At 33.5% G+C, this 22256-nt stretch overlaps 1 protein-coding gene across 5 annotated transcripts in view; it reads right to left on the minus strand.

The window, feature by feature from the left end:
• apbb2b (amyloid beta (A4) precursor protein-binding, family B, member 2b) overlaps positions 1-22256 on the minus strand; it is a 301890-nt gene that overhangs the window by 119586 nt on the left and 160048 nt on the right. For all 5 annotated transcript variants that reach the window (XM_061984438.2, XM_061984436.2, XM_061984439.2 and 2 more), the window contains one exon: positions 3367-3602. In XM_061984438.2, coding sequence (XP_061840422.1) covers positions 3367-3602 — 236 coding nt within the window. The remainder of the gene's footprint in view (positions 1-3366; positions 3603-22256) is intronic.

The raw sequence follows: 22256 nt of genomic DNA on the forward strand, positions 1-22256 counted from the left end.
TAATATCCTTCACTTTGTATATAATTAGTTTTTCGTGTCTCGTGACACATCATCTGCATGTAATATTGGCTGCATTTCAGATAGTTGTTTGTGTGCCATGTTGTTCCAGACCACAGCAAACATTATCTAGCTTGCCAAAGATTGCAATAAATCTATTAAAAGATGACCTTAACTTGGACACACACATCTACACCTTTTGGCCATTAAAAAACAATAACTTCCAGGAGTTATCTCACCTTCTGAGTAGCCTCCTATTTATTAATGTTTTCCAATGTTGTAAAAATGTGTAGAATAAATATTACATTTCAACATTTCTGTCAACGAAGATTTGCTTCAGCCTGCGGCACATAGCCATTTTGATAGTAGGCTAATACAGACACTTACCACATGGGTTGCCTTAATTATAACACTTATATACGGCTTTTCATTTTTTGCGGCTCCAGACAGATTCGTTTTTTTGTATTTTCCAATATGGCTCTTTCAACGTTTTGGGTTGCAGACCCCTGGTATATACTATATATATATATATATATATATATATATACATATATATATATATATATATATATATAAATATATATATATATATATATATATACTGTATATATATATATATATGTATATGTATGTGTGGGAAAAAATCACAAGACTACTTCATCTCTACAGGCCTGTTTCATGAGGGGTTCCCTCAATCATCAGGAGATTTTAATGGAAGCATTCACATACCATGGTTTATATAGGGCACAGAGTGGGTGGGTACAGGCTGGCCTAGGGGCGTGGTGATTGGCTCATGTGTTACCTAGGAGGTGTTTCCGTCTGTGGCGGCATGCTGATACAATTTCGCTGCGCTTGTTGAGGGATGACAGGTCTGGACGGTATATAATAAACAGTTTCTCTTTCAAGCATAGGTTGCATCTTTTATTACCACTATTGTAAGGTGTGCTGGATGCAAGAATTTGCCATGTTATTGAATATTCAACATTATTGTCTTTGAGGTCCCAAATGTGTTTGCTGAGTTCTGTAGTATTCCGCAGGTTTTGGTTCCTGAACGAAGCCTTGTGATTGTTCCATCTGGTTTTAAACTCTCCTTCGGTTAATCCTACATATGTGTTGGATGTGTAAATGTCCTTGCGTGTTACCTTTGATTGGTAAACGACTGAATTTTTGTAAGCACCCCCCGTTGAGAGGGCAATCAGGTTTCTTGCGGCAGTTGCAGCCTTTGTTGGTTTTGGAGTCGCTCTGTCTGGGGCTAGACGGCTCATTTGCAATTGTTTTGTTGTGGTTTGAAATAAATTGTCGTATATTGTTCATACAGCTGTAGCTCAATTTAATGTTGTTCTTGTTGAATACTTTTCTTAGGGTGTTGCCTTTGGGGAAGTGTTTGTCGATCAGAGTGAGGAATTTGTGGCCAATATTAGTTGAGACGTTTTTGCTGTATGGGGGGTTGTACCAGATAATGTTGTTTCGTTTTCTGCTCTTTTTTGGTTGGTTTCCTGGCGTGGGTTCATAGGCGAGGGTGAAATTGTATCCGCTTTCATCAAGTGCTTTTTGGTACGGGGGGGTTGCTTGGTCAAATTCAGCTTTGCTAGATGACAGCATCGATAGCCTTTTATTAATTCCGGTAGGTATACTTTTCGTGGTGGTGGGTGGGTGGTTGCTGTCATGGTGCACGTATTGGAGTGTTGTGTTGGATTTCGTGAATGGTTGGTAGCTGTTATTTCTCAGGTTGAAAGTGACGTCAAGGAAGTTGACGGTTTGCTTGTTGGCTTCAATCGTGATCCGTAGGCCGTTCTCTTTGAAAATTTGGCATATGCGCTTCTTGGTATTCTCGCTGCTCCTTGGCGAGGCGCGACACACTGCCAGTCCGTCATCACGGTAAATACCAAGGTTCAGGTTGAGGCTAGCGAGCTGGGAGAGGAGGAAACTCCCAACGAGTTCACACGTTTCTGCTCCGTCAAAACTTCCCATAGTGACGTCAAATGTTGAATTGTTCTTTTTTTGCCATGGTGTACTGTTGTGGATGAGTATGGAGTTTTTTGCGTGGATGATGATGTTTCTTTCGTTGCCTGTGATTGAGTCGTAGTCTGAGGCGAAGTCTAGTGCTTGAGTCAGTAGGTCTTGCGTGATGGAAGGGTAAAATGGTAAAATTCTTCGATATCGAAGGAGATAAAGTTGTGCTGTTGTTTGTCTTGGATGTTGTTAAACTATTTGATTACTGCTGCTGTATTTTTTGCTGTAATGCGCTCTACCACGGTATCGAGCACTATTTTTTGGATAATCTTATTAAGACATACATATATATATATATATATATATATATATATATATATATATATATATATATATATATATATATATATATACATATATATATATATATATATATATATATATATATATATATATATATATATATATATATATATATATATATATATGTATATGTGGGAAAATTACAAGACTATTTCATCTCTATAAACAGTTTCTCTTTCAAGCATAGGTTGAAAGAGAAACTGTTTATTTATGGACGGTAAATAGTAAACAGTTTCTCTTTCAAGCATAGGTTGAAAGAGAAACTGTTTATTATTTACCGTCCAGACCTGTCATCCCTCAACAAGCGCAGCGAAATTGTAACAGCATGCCGCCATAGACGGAAACACCTCCTAGGTAACACATGAGCCAATCACCACGCCCCTAGGCCAGCCTGTACCCACCCACTCTGTGCCCTATATAAACCATGGTATGCGAATGCTCCCATTAAAATCTCCTGATGATTGAGGGTACCCCCCCCTCATGAAACAGGCCTGTAGAGATGAAATAGTCTTGTGATTTTTTTCCCCACACATACATATATTGCGCTCTACTACGGTATCGAGCACTATTTTTTTGGATAACCTTATTAAGACATATATATATATATATATATATATATATATATATATATATATATATATATATATATATATATATATATATATACACACCATAACATATTTCCTAACCTTTGAACCCTGTAAATCATTTATGGATTTTTTTTACGGCCGTAATTGTTAGAATAATTATGTGTAAGTTATCACACAACTCTTATGCTTGAAGGCCGTTGCTATAGTTATTATCAATTGTGCTGAAGTTGTACTTTTCTATCTGTGCAAAGCGAGTGGTCTCGTATCAGTGTTTGTGTCCAGACCCGGTCTGCTGACTGCCAAGGAGGAACATCGAGTACCGTGACGCAGACAAAGCAGAGACAGGCCGATATCACGAGTGTCAGCAATTTCAAGTGAGTCCAACTTCAAACATAAAAGTGCCATCATGTGGTGAGTTAGTCAGATAAAGAACAGTATGTAAGTACATCATAAAGTGTCTCACCTCCTGGTCAAGAGTGGGGGAGGGGCTGAGGGATCCCAGCGACTGTTTACGTGGAGGTAGAACACCTGTGTGATCACCTAACGCCTGGAGCGCCGTCTCCCCGGGGGCGGCGGGCCTCTCCCACTGGGTGGCCCCTGTGGGGATGTGCCAGTAGTAGATGCCCGCCATGTCCGTGATCTTCTTCCAGCCGGGAGGCAAGTCAGGGTCCGTTTGGAAGGATTGTTCGTTCCAGATGTCTGCCATGGAGAGGGGAGACGTTGGTTAGCATGGAAGCTACTTTTTGTTTTTGTTTTTATTTTATTATTATTTAAGATCTCCTTTTGACCTTCCTCTGTCAATGTTGGCGTTAATTCAGCACCACAGTTCACTCACAATAAACACTTAGGTATTTTTTTACATGTGAATAATATAAATGCAGTCTATTATACAGCATTATTCACATGTGAATAATATAAATACAGTCTATTATACAGCATTATTCACATGTGAATAATATAAATACAGTCTATTATACAGCATTATTCACATGTGAATAATATAAATACAGTCTATTATACAGCATTATTCACATGTGAATAATATAAATACACTCTATTATACAGCATTATTCACGTGTGAATAATATAAATACAGTCTAATATACAGCATTATTCACATGTGAATAATATATATACAGTCTATTATACAGCATTATTCACATGTGAATAATATAAATACAGTCTATTATACAGCATTAATCACATGTGAATAATATAAATACACTCTATTATACAGCGTTATTCACGTGTGAATAATATAAATACAGTCTATTATACAGCATTATTCACATGTGAATAATATAAATACAGTCTATTATACAGCATTATTCACATGTGAATAATATAAATACAGTCTATTATACAGCATTAATCACATGTGAATAATATAAATACAGTCTAATATACAGCATTATTCACATGTGAATAATATAAATACATATATACACATACATACATATACATACACATATATATACACACATATATACACATACATACATATACACACATATATACATATACATTTCTATACACATATATATATATATATATATAAATAAATGATAAATGGGTTGTACTTGTATAGCGCTTTTCTACCTTCAAGGTACTCAAAGCGCTTTGACACTACTTCCACATTTACCCATTCACACACACATTCACACACTGATGGAGGGAGCTGCCATGCAAGGCGCTAACCAGCACCCATCAGGAGCAAGGGTGAAGTGTCTTGCTCAGGACACAACGGACATGACGAGGTTGGTACTAGGTGGGGATTGAACCATATATATATATATATATATATATATATATATACACATACATAGATACACATATATACATACATATATACACATATACATACATATATACACACATATATATACATATACACATATATACATATACATACAGTATATAAGAAGGAAGTGAATTAATGTTAGAACTGAGTACATTTACATATGCATTTTTTTTTTTTAACAAATGAAGTAACGTTTATGACAACCTTTTTCCAAAACACAACAAAGAATGTGAGATAAAACAGGATAATGCATTTATTTATTATTTGTTTTCAAAACGCTGACAAAAAAGTGGGACCCCAAACATTTACTGTGGGACCCCATTTCACATGACATTTGAAAATACCTAGCGCCAACACTGTACATACAGTATGTGTCCGCTCATTAATATGTGCTTTTTAAAATAATTTAATAAAGATAAGTATACTCTTTTGAAATTAATAAAAAAATAATAATAAACCCCATTTTAACATATACATTTTCTTGTAAAATGTTAGAGTGAGTTTTGTTTGTGACTACTAACACAGAAAGACATTCATACGTGCTGCTATTAATGCAGTGGTTCTCAAACTTTTTTTGTCATCCCCCACTTTGGACAAGGGGGAGTTTTCAAGCCCCACCTGCCCCCATCGCCCCAACAGAGCGCTAATGCCAAGCTTTAACATTTTCAAATTTATTGAACATCAAGTTGTATACATTCAAACTCAATAACATAAAATAACATTAAGTTCAATAATAAATAAAATAACTGTGCAGCTGTGGTATAACTTGCATCAAGTTCAATAATAAATAAAATAACTTCCATCAAGTTCAATAATAAATAAAACAAAAGTGTTATAACTTGCATCAAGTTCAATAATAAATCAAAAAAAGTGTTAGAACTTGCATCACGTTCAATAATAAATAAATAAAAACTGTTATAACTTGCATCAAGTTCAATAATAAATCAAAAAAAGTGTTATAACTTGCATCAAGTTCAATAATAAATCAAATAAAAGTGTTATAACTTGCATCAAGTTCAATAATAAATCAAAAAAAGTGTTATAACTTGCATCAAGTTCAATAATAAATCAAAAAGTGTTATAACTTGCATCACGTTCAATAATAAATCAAAAAAAGTGTTATAACTTGCATCAAGTTCAATAATAAATCAAATAACTTGCATCAAGTTCAATAATAAATCAAAAAAAGTGTTATAACTTGCATCAAGTTCAATAATAAATAAAACAAAAGTGTTATAACTTGCATCAAGTTCAATAATAAATCAAAAAAAGTGTTATAACTTGCATCAAGTTCAATAATAAATAAAACAAAAGTGTTATAACTTGCATCAAGTTCAATAATAAATCAAAAAAAGTGTTATAAGTTGCATCAAGTTCAATAATAAATCAAATAACTTGCATCAAGTTCAATAATAAATCAAAAAAAGTGTTATAACTTGCATCAAGTTCAATAATAAATAAAACAAAAGTGTTATAACTTGCATCAAGTTCAATAATAAATCAAAAAAAGTGTTATAACTTGCATCAAGTTCAATAATAAATAAAACAAAAGTGCTATAACTTGCATCAAGTTCAATAATAAATCAAAAAAAGTGTTATAAGTTGCATCAAGTTCAATAATAAATCAAAAAAAGTGTTATAACTTGCATCAAGTTCAATAATAAATCAAATAACGTGCATCAAGTTTAATAATAAATCAAATAACTTGCATCAAGTTCAATAATAAATCAAAAAAAGTGTTATAACTTGCATCAAGTTCAATAATAAATAAAACGAAAGTGTTATAACTTGCATCAAGTTCAATAATAAATCAAAAAAAGTGTTATAACTTGCATCAAGTTCAATAATAAATAAAACAAAAGTGCTATAACTTGCATCAAGTTCAATAATAAATCAAAAAAAGTGTTATAAGTTGCATCAAGTTCAATAATAAATCAAAAAAAGTGTTATAACTTGCATCAAGTTCAATAATAAATCAAATAACGTGCATCAAGTTCAATAATAAATCAAATAACTTGCATCAAGTTCAATAATAAATCAAAAAAAGTGTTATAACTTGCATCAAGTTCAATAATAAATAAAACAAAAGTGTTATAACTTGCATCAAGTTCAATAATAAATCAAAAAAGTGTTATAACTTGCATCAAGTTCATTAATAAATAAAACAAAAGTGCTATAACTTGCATCAAGTTCAATAATAAATCAAAAAAAGTGTTATAAGTTGCATCAAGTTCAATAATAAATCAAAAAAAGTGTTATAACTTGCATCAAGTTCAATAATAAATCAAATAAAAGTGTTATAACTTGCATCAAGTTCAATAATAAATCAAAAAGTGTTATAACTTGCATCACGTTCAATAATAAATCAAAAAAAGTGTTATAACTTGCATCAAGTTCAATAATAAATCAAATAACTTGCATCAAGTTCAATAATAAATAAAAAAAAGTGTTATAACTTGCATCAAGTTCAATAATAAATAAAACAAAAGTGTTATAACTTGCATCAAGTTCAATAATAAATAAAACAAAAGTGTTATAACTTGCATCAAGTTCAATAATAAATCAAAAAAAGTGTTATAAGTTGCATCAAGTTCAATAATAAATCAAAAAAAGTGTTATAACTTGCATCAAGTTCAATAATAAATCAAATAACTTGCATCAAGTTCAATAATAAATCAAAAAAAGTGTTATAACTTGCATCAAGTTCAATAATAAATAAAACAAAAGTGTTATAACTTGCATCAAGTTCAATAATAAATCAAAAAAAGTGTTATAACTTGCATCAAGTTCAATAATAAATAAAACAAAAGTGCTATAACTTGCATCAAGTTCAATAATAAATCAAAAAAAGTGTTATAAGTTGCATCAAGTTCAATAATAAATCAAAAAAAGTGTTATAACTTGCATCAAGTTCAATAATAAATCAAATAACGTGCATCAAGTTCAATAATAAATCAAATAACTTGCATCAAGTTCAATAATAAATCAAAAAAAGTGTTATAACTTGCATCAAGTTCAATAATAAATAAAACAAAAGTGTTATAACTTGCATCAAGTTCAATAATAAATCAAAAAAGTGTTATAACTTGCATCAAGTTCATTAATAAATAAAACAAAAGTGCTATAACTTGCATCAAGTTCAATAATAAATCAAAAAAAGTGTTATAAGTTGCATCAAGTTCAATAATAAATCAAAAAAAGTGTTATAACTTGCATCAAGTTCAATAATAAATCAAATAAAAGTGTTATAACTTGCATCAAGTTCAATACTAAATCAAAAAGTGTTATAACTTGCATCACGTTCAATAATAAATCAAAAAAAGTGTTATAACTTGCATCAAGTTCAATAATAAATCAAATAACTTGCATCAAGTTCAATAATAAATAAAAAAAAGTGTTATAACTTGCATCAAGTTCAATAATAAATAAAACAAAAGTGTTATAACTTGCATCAAGTTCAATAATAAATAAAACAAAAGTGTTATAACTTGCATCAAGTTCAATAATAAATCAAAAAAAGTGTTATAAGTTGCATCAAGTTCAATAATAAATCAAAAAAAGTGTTATAACTTGCATCAAGTTCAATAATAAATCAAATAACTTGCATCAAGTTCAATAATAAATCAAAAAAAGTGTTATAACTTGCATCAAGTTCAATAATAAATAAAACAAAAGTGTTATAACTTGCATCAAGTTCAATAATAAATCAAAAAAAGTGTTATAACTTGCATCAAGTTCAATAATAAATAAAACAAAAGTGCTATAACTTGCATCAAGTTCAATAATAAATCAAAAAAAGTGTTATAAGTTGCATCAAGTTCAATAATAAATCAAAAAAAGTGTTATAACTTGCATCAAGTTCAATAATAAATCAAATAACGTGCATCAAGTTCAATAATAAATCAAATAACTTGCATCAAGTTCAATAATAAATCAAAAAAAGTGTTATAACTTGCATCAAGTTCAATAATAAATAAAACAAAAGTGTTATAACTTGCATCAAGTTCAATAATAAATCAAAAAAGTGTTATAACTTGCATCAAGTTCATTAATAAATAAAACAAAAGTGCTATAACTTGCATCAAGTTCAATAATAAATCAAAAAAAGTGTTATAAGTTGCATCAAGTTCAATAATAAATCAAAAAAAGTGTTATAACTTGCATCAAGTTCAATAATAAATCAAATAAAAGTGTTATAACTTGCATCAAGTTCAATAATAAATCAAAAAGTGTTATAACTTGCATCACGTTCAATAATAAATCAAAAAAAGTGTTATAACTTGCATCAAGTTCAATAATAAATCAAATAACTTGCATCAAGTTCAATAATAAATAAAAAAAAGTGTTATAACTTGCATCAAGTTCAATAATAAATAAAACAAAAGTGTTATAACTTGCATCAAGTTCAATAATAAATAAAACAAAAGTGTTATAACTTGCATCAAGTTCAATAATAAATCAAAAAAAGTGTTATAAGTTGCATCAAGTTCAATAATAAATCAAAAAAAGTGTTATAACTTGCATCAAGTTCAATAATAAATCAAATAACTTGCATCAAGTTCAATAATAAATCAAAAAAAGTGTTATAACTTGCATCAAGTTCAATAATAAATAAAACAAAAGTGTTATAACTTGCATCAAGTTCAATAATAAATCAAAAAAAGTGTTATAACTTGCATCACGTTCAATAATAAATAAAAAAAACTGTTATAACTTGCATCAAGTTCAATAATAAATCAAAAAAAGTGTTATAACTTGCATCAAGTTCAATAATAAATCAAATAACTTGCATCAAGTTCAATAATAAATCAAAAAAAGTGTTATAACTTGCATCACGTTCAATAATAAATTAAAAAAAACTGTTATAACTTGCATCAAGTTCAATAATAAATCAAAAAAAGTGTTATAACTTGCATCAAGTTCAATAATAAATCAAATAAAAGTGTTATAACTTGCATCAAGTTCAATAATAAATCAAAAAAAGTGTTATAACTTGCATCAAGTTCAATAATAAATCAAAAAGTGTTATAACTTGCATCACGTTCAATAATAAATCAAAAAAAGTGTTATAACTTGCATCAAGTTCAATAATAAATCAAATAACTTGCATCAAGTTCAATAATAAATCAAAAAAAGTGTTATAACTTGCATCACGTTCAATAATAAATAAAAAAAACCCTGTTATAACTTGCATCAAGTTCAATAATAAATCAAAAAAAGTGTTATAACTTGCATCAAGTTCAATAATAAATAAAACGAAAGTGTTATAACTTGCATCAAGTTCAATAATAAATCAAAAAAAGTGTTATAACTTGCATCAAGTTCAATAATAAATAAAACAAAAGTGCTATAACTTGCATCAAGTTCAATAATAAATCAAAAAAAGTGTTATAAGTTGCATCAAGTTCAATAATAAATAAAAAAAAGTGTTATAACTTGCATCAAGTTCAATAATAAATCAAATAACGTGCATCAAGTTCAATAATAAATACAATAAAAGTGCCACTTTGCAATCTTTGCAAAAAAAAAAGGAGGAGCTATGCATTTGGCAAGTGACAGCACTTTCCCCCAGGAGAGCCACCTTGCTTCACTGTGAAACAGCACGGCTGTATGATCAGCTCCCATTTCCTCACACAGTGCAGAGAACAGTCGCGCTTTCAGTGGTCGTGTTTTGATCAAATTGACCGCGCTCACAACATCTGTTAAAACCTCATTGAGTTCGGGGCTGAGCTGCCTTGACGCGAGTGCTTCCCGGTGAATGACACAGTGCCCGTCAGATTTTTGTTTCTCTGCAGGCGCTGGCTCTGGCTCGACGACCTTTGAGGTGCGAGTCACAAATGTATATATTTGTGTAATTGTGATCCACACATTAGCCTGCTACCCATCCGCGCAAAAGTTTGTTCCGCTTAGCCCCGCCCCCATTAGTTACTGTTGCTATGTCTGTCAAACTTTCGCTCGCAACCGAGAAATATAAAGCCTACAGTAAAAATAAGTACCGATAACTTCCATTTATTTATATAGCGGATTTCACAGACAGAATCACAAAGTGATTTACAGTGTGTATTAGAGATGCGCGGTTTACGGACACAACCGCGGAGTCCGCGGATTATCCGCGGATCGGGCGGATGAAATTAAAAAAACTAAGATTTTATCCGCTCGCGGGTCGGGTCGGGCGGATTAATTTTTTTTTTTTTTTTTTTTTTTGCGGGTGGCAGTTAAACCAATTGGTAAATATATATACATAGTTAAATGTTGTTACCCACATACGAAAAACGAGCAGGCACCTGCTGCATATGCCACAACAGAAGAAAAAAAAAGAAAAGAGATGGACACTTTTACGGAGCGGAGAAGGGACGCCTCGCCGGGGTCCGGGACCGAGGCCCCTTCCCCCGAGAGGGCCCCACCGGGAGCCGTAGCTGAGGCGATCCGCGAGAAGGGCCCGACGCACGTCCAGGGTCACTATCGCGCCCACCGCACCGACACCCCGCCTCGTCCGCTTTCGCCGCGGCCGGCGTCACGCGCAGCAGGTAAGCAGCTTACCTGCCCGCCACCCCCGTGGCCGGGGGCTCGTAACATGGGTCACTCCGCGCGCTCCGCCCGCGCAGCTTACCTGCTTGCCACCCCTGTTGCCGGGGGCGCGTAACAGGGGTCACTCCGCGCGTAGTGCGCTCATGAAAGGGGTGGGGCTCACCCTGGTTGATATAGAGAGCAGGACGGTGGCCATGGAAGTTGGAACCCGCTAAGGAGTGTGTAACAACCCACCTGCCGAATCAACTAGCCCTGAAAATGGATGGCGCTGGAGCGTGGGCCCATATCTGGCCGTCGCCGGCAGCGAGACGCGCTTGGAGGTGCGCTCAGCGCGGCTCCCATATGATTGCGCACTGGTGTGCGTCTGGGTCGTGACAGCGTGGCACGCGAATGTCTGTGCTGCATTGGATCAGTCTCCTTTCTTTAACAGGCAAAAGCTTTATAACCTCACCATACCTGCCAACTTTTAAATCAGAAAAACCTAGTAGCCAGGGTCCAAGGGCCGCAGGCCCCGGTAGGTCCAGGACAAAGTCCTGGTGGAGGGTTCAGGGCTTCGCCCCCCGACGCAAAATGACTATTAGCATTCAGACAGGTTAAAATGTTGCTAAAACCATCACTTTTCTATCAGTCACAGTGACTTTTCAAAACAAAAATATTACAGCAAAAATCATATGGGTTGATTGACATGTTTATTCTGTAAGCTAACTTCAATAGTTTGAAATTATTTTGACAGTTAATGCCAGTTATCCTGTCAACCTTTCACAAGACTTCAATTTGTTAATTGAAAGTATAAATAGTATAAACACTTTTTACAGTATGTCGTGCTGTGAAATACAGCCGACAGGATTGTGCATGCATGGTGCAGGAGAACAAAGGACTTCTTTCATTTAAGGTTTGTGATAAACCATCAAACTCATTCGTTAAAAGGACTCTATAGTAATATAAAGCGAATTTTTCTGGACATTATCATGCAAGAAAAGTTTATTTTTGGGATCGCGATCACCGCGTAATGATTTTTAAAGGTTGCATTACATTATTAACTGTCCCATGTGATCAGCCAGTGCGATTGGAAGTCCATGCTCAATTATTGCCTCCGTAAATAAAACTTCGGCATTTATCACATCCAAAGAATCTGTTTGGGCGACGAAAAACGTTGAAAGTTTTCCACTTGTATCGCTAGCAACGGCATTAGACTTGTGTTTTTTTGTCCCAACGTGGTCTTTTACATCGCTAATTCCTCCGTGTCCGATCGAAAAATCTTGTCTGCACAAGGTGCAATTCGTGTAGTTTTCACCCTTTTTTTAATTTTTTTTATTAATATTAGATATATAACAACGGGCGGATGGTGGGCGGGTGCAGTTCTGATCAAACGTTACATCGGGTGGATGGCGGATGGTTGACGACTTTCTGACGCGGTTGCGGATGAAATAATTGCCTATCCGCGCATCTCTAGTGTGTATAGAAAATGAAAGCATAGTAAAAAAAATAATCTAAGAATATAATAATTTAAAAAAAAAAATTAAAAGTGAAATTTCCTCCCGTTCCTCGCGCCCCACCTGTCATGTCTCTATTCCCCCACCAGTGGGGCGCGCCCCACACTTTGAGAAACGCTGCTATTAATGGCAGACAGGAAACATGAGCACGTTTCACAGAAGATTACTGCTGCAAAGGAAGGCAAAAAGAGCTGCATTTCTTTCCACGTGCACACGGAGCCAACACCAGCGAAAAGGGAAATGACATCATCCAACATCTGCTTTTCTCCTCCTTGTTGTGTCCCTTTTTTTTCTTTCCTTTTTTGATGGCCAACAAGTTTTTGTGTTGATTGACTGCAGATGGCAGATTTACAGCCACACTTCACCCATCTGATAGCATGTCAACAACACCCGCGGACGGTGGTGTGATGTATTGGTCGGCGACACATTTGGAGGAAAGACAACAAGGTATGACGAAGACGTGGTGATGAAATGCAAACATTAAATCAATGTTACTGCGCTCGCTTCTCTCCTAAACGTCGTCTCCCCCTGAAAGTAGCAAACATTTACACAGTCACGGCTGCTTTTGTCACAACTGCGCTGACACTCCTACGGCCGGAAATCACGTCATTACGCAACGTGTGTGGTGACGACAGACGGACTCTGACTGGCTCCAGGTCACCGTGACTACACTCAGGCCAGGACACACCTATGTCTGTCCTGTGGCTAAGTTTGCGCCCATTGGCCACAGTGCTCCTGATTTTCGGTAGGTGAACGTCCAATTTTAGTCAGAGAAAAGTTGCGTGATTTCATTTAAGCGTGTCATTTCCACAAACAAACAAAAAAGAGATAAATACTAGAGATGTCCGATAATGGCTTTTTTTTGCTGATATCCGATATTGTCCAACTCTTAATTACAGATTCCGATATCAAGCGATACCGATATACAGGTAAAAGCCAGTAAATTAGAATATTTTGAAAAACTTGATTTATTTCAGTAATTGCATTCAAAAGGTGTAACTTGTACATTATATTTATTCATTGCACACAGACTGATGCATTCAAATGTTTATTTCATTTAATTTTGATGATTTGAAGTGGCAACAAATGAAAATCCAAAAATTCCGTGTGTCACAAAATTAGAATATTACTTAAGGCTAATACAAAAAAGGGATTTTTTAGAAATGTTGGCCAACTGAAAAGTATGAAAATGAAAAATATGAGCATGTACAATACTCAATACTTGGTTGGAGCTCCTTTTGCCTCAATGGCTGCGTTAATGCGGCGTGGCATGGAGTCGATGAGTTTCTGGCACTGCTCAGGTGTTATGAGAGCCCAGGTTGCTCTGATAGTGGCCTTCAACTCTTCTGCGTTTTTAGGTCTGGCATTCTGCATCTTCCTTTTCACAGATTTTCTATGGGGCTAAGGTCAGGGGAGTTGGCGGGCCAATTTAGAACAGAAATACCATGGTCCGTAAACCAGGCACGGGTAGATTTTGCGCTGTGTGCAGGCGCCAAGTCCTGTTGGAACTTGAAATCTCCATCTCCATAGAGCAGGTCAGCAGCAGGAAGCATGAAGTGCTCTAAAACTTGCTGGTAGACGGCTGCGTTGACCCTGGATCTCAGGAAACAGAGTGGACCGACACCAGCAGATGACATGGCACCCCAAACCATCACTGATGGTGGAAACTTTACACTAGACTTCAGGCAACGTGGATCCTGTGCCTCTCCTGTCTTCCTCCAGACTCTGGGACCTCGATTTCCAAAGGAAATGCAAAATTTGCATGGTTGGGTGATGGTTTGGGGTGCCATGTCATCTGCTGGTGTCGGTCCACTCTGTTTCCTGAGATCCAGGGTCAACGCAGCCGTCTACCAGCAAGTTTTAGAGCACTTCATGCTTCCTGCTGCTGACCTGCTCTATGGAGATGGAGATTTCAAGTTCCAACAGGACTTGGCGCCTGCACACAGCGCAAAATCTACCCGTGCCTGGTTTACGGACCATGGTATTTCTGTTCTAAATTGGCCCGCCAACTCCCCTGACCTTAGCCCCATAGAAAATCTGTGAAAAGGAAGATGCAGAATGCCAGACCCAAAAACGCAGAAGAGTTGAAGGCCACTATCAGAGCAACCTGGGCTCTCATAACACCTGAGCAGTGCCAGAAACTCATCGACTCCATGCCACGCCGCATTAACGCAGTAATTGAGGCAAAAGGAGCTCCAACCAAGTATTGAGTATTGTACATGCTCATATTTTTCTTTTTCATACTTTTCAGTTGGCCAACATTTCTAAAAATCCCTTTTTTGTATTAGCCTTAAGTAATATTCTAATTTTGTGACACACGGAATTTTGGATTTTCATTTGTAGCCACTTCAAATCATCAAAATTAAATGAAATAAACATTTGAATGCATCAGTCTGTGTGCAATGAATAAATATAATGTACAAGTTACACCTTTTGAATGCAATTACTGAAATAAATCAAGTTTTTCAAAATATTCTAATTTACTGGCTTTTACCTGTATACAGTGGTGGAATGAACACATTATTATGCCTAATGTTGTTGTGATGCCCCGCTGGATGCATTAAACAATGTAACAAGGTTTTCCAAAATAAATCAACTCAAGTTATGTAAAAAAAAATGGCAACATGGCACTGCCATATTTATTATTGAAGTCACAAAGTGCATTCTTTTTTTTTTAACATGCCTCAAAACAGCAGCTTGGAATTTGGGACATGCTCTCCCTGAGAGAGCATGAGGAGGTTGAGGTGGGCGGGGTTGAGGTGGAGAAAGGGGGTAGCAGGGGGTGTATATTGGGGTCTAGTTTGCCGGGTTGCTGCTGGTTCTTACACCCCTAAGTCCTGGAGCCAGTTTGAAGGGAAAATGGTCAAAAATACGCCCCAAACTTGGCCCCTTTTGGGGCGTGTTATTCGCCAAAGTGGGTCCGTTTTTTTTCCTACTCTGATGTTAAGCCTTTTTAAATAAATAAATAAATAACAATATTGTTTATATTTATTTAGAAAAGTACCGAAAAGTATGGAAATATATTTTGGTACTGAAAAAATTTAAAAAATATATTTTTTTGTTATAGTAAACAATTTTGTTTATATTTATTTAGAAAAGTACCGAAAAGTATGGAAATATATTTTGGTACTGAACTTTTTTTTTTAAAGATTTTGTGATAGTAAACAGTATTGTCTATATTTATTTAGAAAAGTACCGAAAAGTATGGAAATATATTTTGGTACTGAAAAAATTTAAATAAGATTTTGTGATAGTAAACAATATTGTTTATATTTATTTAGAAAAGTACCGAAAAGTATGGAAATATATTTTGGTACTGACATTTTTTTTTTAAGATTTTGTGATAGTAAACAATATTGTTTATATTTATTTAGAAAAGTACCAAAAAGTATGGAAATATATTTTGGTACTGAATTTTTTTTTTTAAGATTTTGTGATAGTAAACAATATTGTTTATATCATTTAGAAAAGTACCGAAAAGTATGGAAATATGAATTGGTACTGAAAAAATTTAAAAAAGATTTTGTGATAGTAAACAATATTGTTTATATTTATTTAGAAAAGTACTGAAAAGTATGGAAATATATTTTGGTACTGAAAAAATAAAAAAATTTGTGATAGTAAACAATACTGTTTATATTTATTTAGAAAAGTACCGAAAAGTATGGAAATATATTTTGGTACTGAAAAAATGTAAAAAAGATTTTGTGATAGTAAACAATATTGTTTATATTTATTTAGAAAAGTACCGAAAAGTATGGAAATATATTTTGGTACTGAATTTTTTTTTTAAGATTTTGTGATAGTAAACAATAGTGTTTATATCATTTAGAAAAGTACCGAAAAGAATGGAAATATATTTTCGTACTGAACTTTTTTTTTTTAAAGATTTTGTGATACTAAACAATATTGTTTATATTTATTTAGAAAAGTACCGGAAAGTATGGAAATATATTTTGGTACTGAAAAAATGTAAAAAAGATTTTGTGATAGTAAACAATATTGTTTATATTTATTTAGAAAAGTACCGGAAAGTATGGAAATATATTTTGGTACTGAAAAAATGTAAAAAAGATTTTGTGATAGTAACCAATATTGTTTATATTTATTTATAAAAGTACCGAAAAGTATGGAAATATATTTTGGTACTGAAAAAATTTAAATAAGATTTTGTGATAGTAAACAATATTGTTTATATTTATTTAGAAAAGTACCGAAAAGTATGGAAATATATTTTGGTACTGACATTTTTTTTTTAAGATTTTGTGATAGTAAACAATATTGTTTATATTTATTTAGAAAAGTACCGAAAAGTATGGAAATATATTTTGGTACTGACATTTTTTTTTTAAGATTTTGTGATAGTAAACAATATTGTTTATATTTATTTGGAAAAGTACCGAAAAGTATGGAAATATATTTTGGTACTGAACTTTTTTTTTTAAAGATTTTGTGATAGTAAACAATATTGTTTATATTTATTTAGAAAAGTACCGAAAAGTATGGAAATATATTTTGGTACTGAAAAAATAAAAAAATAAAGATTTTGTGATAGTAAACAATATTGTTTATATTTATTTAGAAAAGTACCAAAAAGTCTGGAAATATATTTTGGTACTGAATTTTTTTTTAAGATTTTGTGATAGTAAACAATATTGTTTATATCATTTAGAAAAGTACCGAAAAGTATGGAAATATGAATTGGTACTGAAAAAATTTTAAAAAGATTTTGTGATAGTAAACAATATTGTTTATATTTATTTAGAAAAGTACTGAAAAGTATGGAAATATATTTTGGTACTGAAAAAATAAAAAAATTTGTGATAGTAAACAATACTGTTTATATTTATTTAGAAAAGTACCGAAAAGTATGGAAATATATTTTGGTACTGAAAAAATGTAAAAAAGATTTTGTGATAGTAAACAATATTGTTTATATTTATTTAGAAAAGTACCGAAAAGTATGGAAATATATTTTGGTACTGAATTTTTTTTTTAAGATTTTGTGATAGTAAACAATATTGTTTATATCATTTAGAAAAGTACCGAAAAGAATGGAAATATATTTTGGTATTGAACATTTTTTTTTAAAGATTTTGTGATACTAAACAATATTGTTTATATTTATTTAGAAAAGTACCGGAAAGTATGGAAATATATTTTGGTACTGAAAAAATTTAAAAAAAGATTTTGTGATAGTAAACAATATTGTTTATATTTATTTAGAAAAGTACCGGAAAGTATGGAAATATATTTTGGTACTGAAAAAATGTAAAAAAGATTTTGTGATAGTAACCAATATTGTTTATATTTATTTATAAAAGTACCGAAAAGTATGGAAATATATTTTGGTACTGAATTTTTTTTTAAAGATTTTGTGATAGTAAACAATAGTGTTTATATCATTTAGAAAAGTACCGAAAAGAATGGAAATATATTTTGGTACTGAACATTTTTTTTTAAAGATTTTGTGATACTAAACAATATTGTTTATATTTATTTAGAAAAGTACCGGAAAGTATGGAAATATATTTTGGTACTGAAAAAATGTAAAAAAGATTTTGTGATAGTAAACAATATTGTTTATATTTATTTAGAAAAGTACCGGAAAGTATGGAAATATATTTTGGTACTGAAAAAATGTAAAAAAGATTTTGTGATAGTAACCAATATTGTTTATATTTATTTATAAAAGTACCGAAAAGTATGGAAATATATTTTGGTACTGAATTTTTTTTTTAAAGATTTTGTGATAGTAAACAATATTGTTTATATCATTTAGAAAAGTACCGAAAAGAATGGAAATATATTTTGGTACTGAACATTTTTTTTTAAAGATTTTGTGATACTAAACAATATTGTTTATATTTATTTAGAAAAGTACCGGAAAGTATGGAAATATATTTTGGTACTGAAAAAATTTAAAAAAGATTTTGTGATAGTAAACAATATTGTTTATATTTATTTAGAAAAGTACCGGAAAGTATGGAAATATATTTTGGTACTGAAAAAATGTAAAAAAGATTTTGTGATAGTAACCAATATTGTTTATATTTATTTATAAAAGTACCGAAAAGTATGGAAATATATTTTGGTACTGTAATAATTAAAAAAATATTTTGTGATAGTAAAGCAAATTATCTATCAAATTGTAAGAAAACAACTGGATTGTATGGTCAAGTTTCTCCAGCATGTTACTGGAAGTGGAAAAACTCTCATAAAAAACCATTGGTACTGTCGGAGGCAGATATTTACATATATTCGAATTTAAGTGTTACTTCTTTTATTTCATAATCATATTACAAAACAGCCAGTGTTTTTCTTCCAATTGTGGTCTTTTGGTTGTCTGCAAAAAAACTGTGTGCTTAACCTTGAGTGAGGAATGTAAGAAAGAGAGATAATGGGCATGTGTTTTGGCTGGAGGGACATGAGTGCGAGGGTGGGAGAGAGAGAGAGACTTAAGAGGGGAGAGGGTTTTTCGGGCCGCGCGATTGAATGTTCTATGCTGGACTGGTCTCAATGTATACATGCAAAGCTTTGCAAATATATTACAAAATACCTATTCTGTCTCTGGTGGTTTTTCTACTCAGCTTTAAGTGTCGTAAAGAGCTTGGGAGAGACTTGTGACTTGAATTCCCTGGGAGGAACAACCGGTCCAAACGCAAACATTGTGATTTTTACGGTCAAATTCTGGTGACAGATTTTTACGGTGTAAGTAAAAAAAAAAAAAAGGTGTAATATGGGACGAATCTTAATAAATGTGTATATACAGGTAAAAGCCAGTAAATTAGAATATTTTGAAAAACTTGATTTATTTCAGTAATTGCATTCAAAAGGTGTAACTTGTACATTATATTTATTCATTGCACACAGACTGATGCATTCAAATGTTTATTTCATTTAATTTTGATGATTTGAAGTGGCAACAAATGAAAATCCAAAATTCCGTGTGTCACAAAATTAGAATATTACTTAAGGCTAATACAAAAAAGGGATTTTTAGAAATGTTGGCCAACTGAAAAGTATGAAAATGAAAAATATGAGCATGTACAATACTCAATACTTGGTTGGAGCTCCTTTTGCCTCAATGACTGCGTTAATGCGGCGTGGCATGGAGTCGATGAGTTTCTGGCACTGCTCAGGTGTTATGAGAGCCCAGGTTGCTCTGATAGTGGCCTTCAACTCTTCTGCGTTTTTGGGTCTGGCATTCTGCATCTTCCTTTTCACAATACCCCACAGATTTTCTATGGGGCTAAGGTCAGGGGAGTTGGCGGGCCAATTTAGAACAGAAATACCATGGTCCGTAAACCAGGCACGGGTAGATTTTGCGCTGTGTGCAGGCGCCAAGTCCTGTTGGAACTTGAAATCTCCATCTCCATAGAGCAGGTCAGCAGCAGGAAGCATGAAGTGCTCTAAAACTTGCTGGTAGACGGCTGCGTTGACCCTGGATCTCAGGAAACAGAGTGGACCGACACCAGCAGATGACATGGCACCCCAAACCATCACCCAACCATGCAAATTTTGCATTTCCTTTGGAAATCGAGGTCCCAGAGTCTGGAGGAAGACAGGAGAGGCACAGGATCCACGTTGCCTGAAGTCTAGTGTAAAGTTTCCACCATCAGTGATGGTTTGGGGTGCCATGTCATCTGCTGGTGTCGGTCCACTCTGTTTCCTGAGATCCAGGGTCAACGCAGCCGTCTACCAGCAAGTTTTAGAGCACTTCATGCTTCCTGCTGCTGACCTGCTCTATGGAGATGGAGATTTCAAGTTCCAACAGGACTTGGCGCCTGCACACAGCGCAAAATCTACCCGTGCCTGGTTTACGGACCATGGTATTTCTGTTCTAAATTGGCCCGCCAACTCCCCTGACCTTAGCCCCATAGAAAATCTGTGGGGTATTGTGAAAAGGAAGATGCAGAATGCCAGACCCAAAAACGCAGAAGAGTTGAAGGCCACTATCAGAGCAACCTGGGCTCTCATAACACCTGAGCAGTGCCAGAAACTCATGGACTCCATGCCACGCCGCATTAACGCAGTAATTGAGGCAAAAGGAGCTCCAACCAAGTATTGAGTATTGTACATGCTCATATTTTTCATTTTCATACTTTTCAGTTGGCCAACATTTCTAAAAATCCCTTTTTTGTATTAGCCTTAAGTAATATTCTAATTTTGTGACACACGGAATTTTGGATTTTCATTTGTTGCCACTTCAAATCATCAAAATGAAATGAAATAAACATTTGAATGCATCAGTCTGTGTGCAATGAATAAATATAATGTACAAGTTACACCTTTTGAATGCAATTACTGAAATAAATCAAGTTTTTCAAAATATTCTAATTTACTGGCTTTTACCTGTATATATTCACTGTGAGTAATGTGGCCCTCAATGAGAACTACTTTGACAGCCCTGACTGAGAAGGTTGAATGAAATGTGCTGGGGGGGGGGGGGGGGGGGCCAAGGTTCTGCTCAAAGCTATGCACCCAAATAAAAGACCACCTTGAATATAAGATGACTCATCTTCTTCAAAACTGCACTCAAACTCAAAGCCAAATTAAACTTTGCTAGACTGCAATAATAAAAAAATAAAAAAAAGGATATCGTGTTTTTTTTTTTTTTAGCTGCTTCATCATAAAACCATAACTTCTGCTCTGTCCTCAACCTTCTAGATGCTTTCTTTCTGCCTCGGTCACTGGTGGGACAGAGTGACGGGAAGAAAAGCTCTGACTTGTTTGACTGACTGGGTAGATGTGTAGAATTAATATTACATTTTAGCATCAAGATTTTGATAGTAGGCTAATATAGACACTTACATCATGTGTTGCCTTCATTATACACTTATATAAGACTTTTGAAGTCATTTTGATAGTAGGCTAATATAACTAATATAGACACTTACATCATGTGTTGCCTTCATTATAACACTTATATAAGACTTTTAAAGACATTTTGATAGTAGGCTAATATAGACACTTACATCATGCGTTGTCTTCATTATAACACTTATATAAGACTTTTAGTGATTTTGATAGTAGGCTAATTTAGACACTTACATCATGCGTTGACTTCATTAAAACACTTATATAAGACTTTTAAAGTCATTTTGATAGTAGGCTAATATAGACACATCATGTGTTGCCTTCATTATACACTTATATAAGACTTTTGAAGTCATTTTGATAGTAGGCTAATATAACTAATATAGACACTTTCATCATGTGTTGCCTTCATTATAACACTTATATAAGACTTTTAAAGACATTTTGATAGTAGGCTAATATAGACACTTACATCATGCGTTGTCTTCATTATAACACTTATATAAGACTTTTAGTCATTTTGATAGTAGGCTAATTTAGACACTTACATCAAGCGTTGACTTCATTAAAACACTTATATAAGACTTTTAAAGTCATTTTGATAGTAGGCTAATATAGACACTTACATCATGCGTTGACTTCATTAAAACACTTATATAAGACTTTTAAAGTCATTTTGATAGTAGGCTAATATAGACACTTACATCATGC

This window comes from Nerophis lumbriciformis, linkage group LG25, assembly GCF_033978685.3.
Source record: "Nerophis lumbriciformis linkage group LG25, RoL_Nlum_v2.1, whole genome shotgun sequence".
In the NCBI taxonomy this organism is placed as follows: domain Eukaryota; kingdom Metazoa; phylum Chordata; class Actinopteri; order Syngnathiformes; family Syngnathidae; genus Nerophis; species Nerophis lumbriciformis.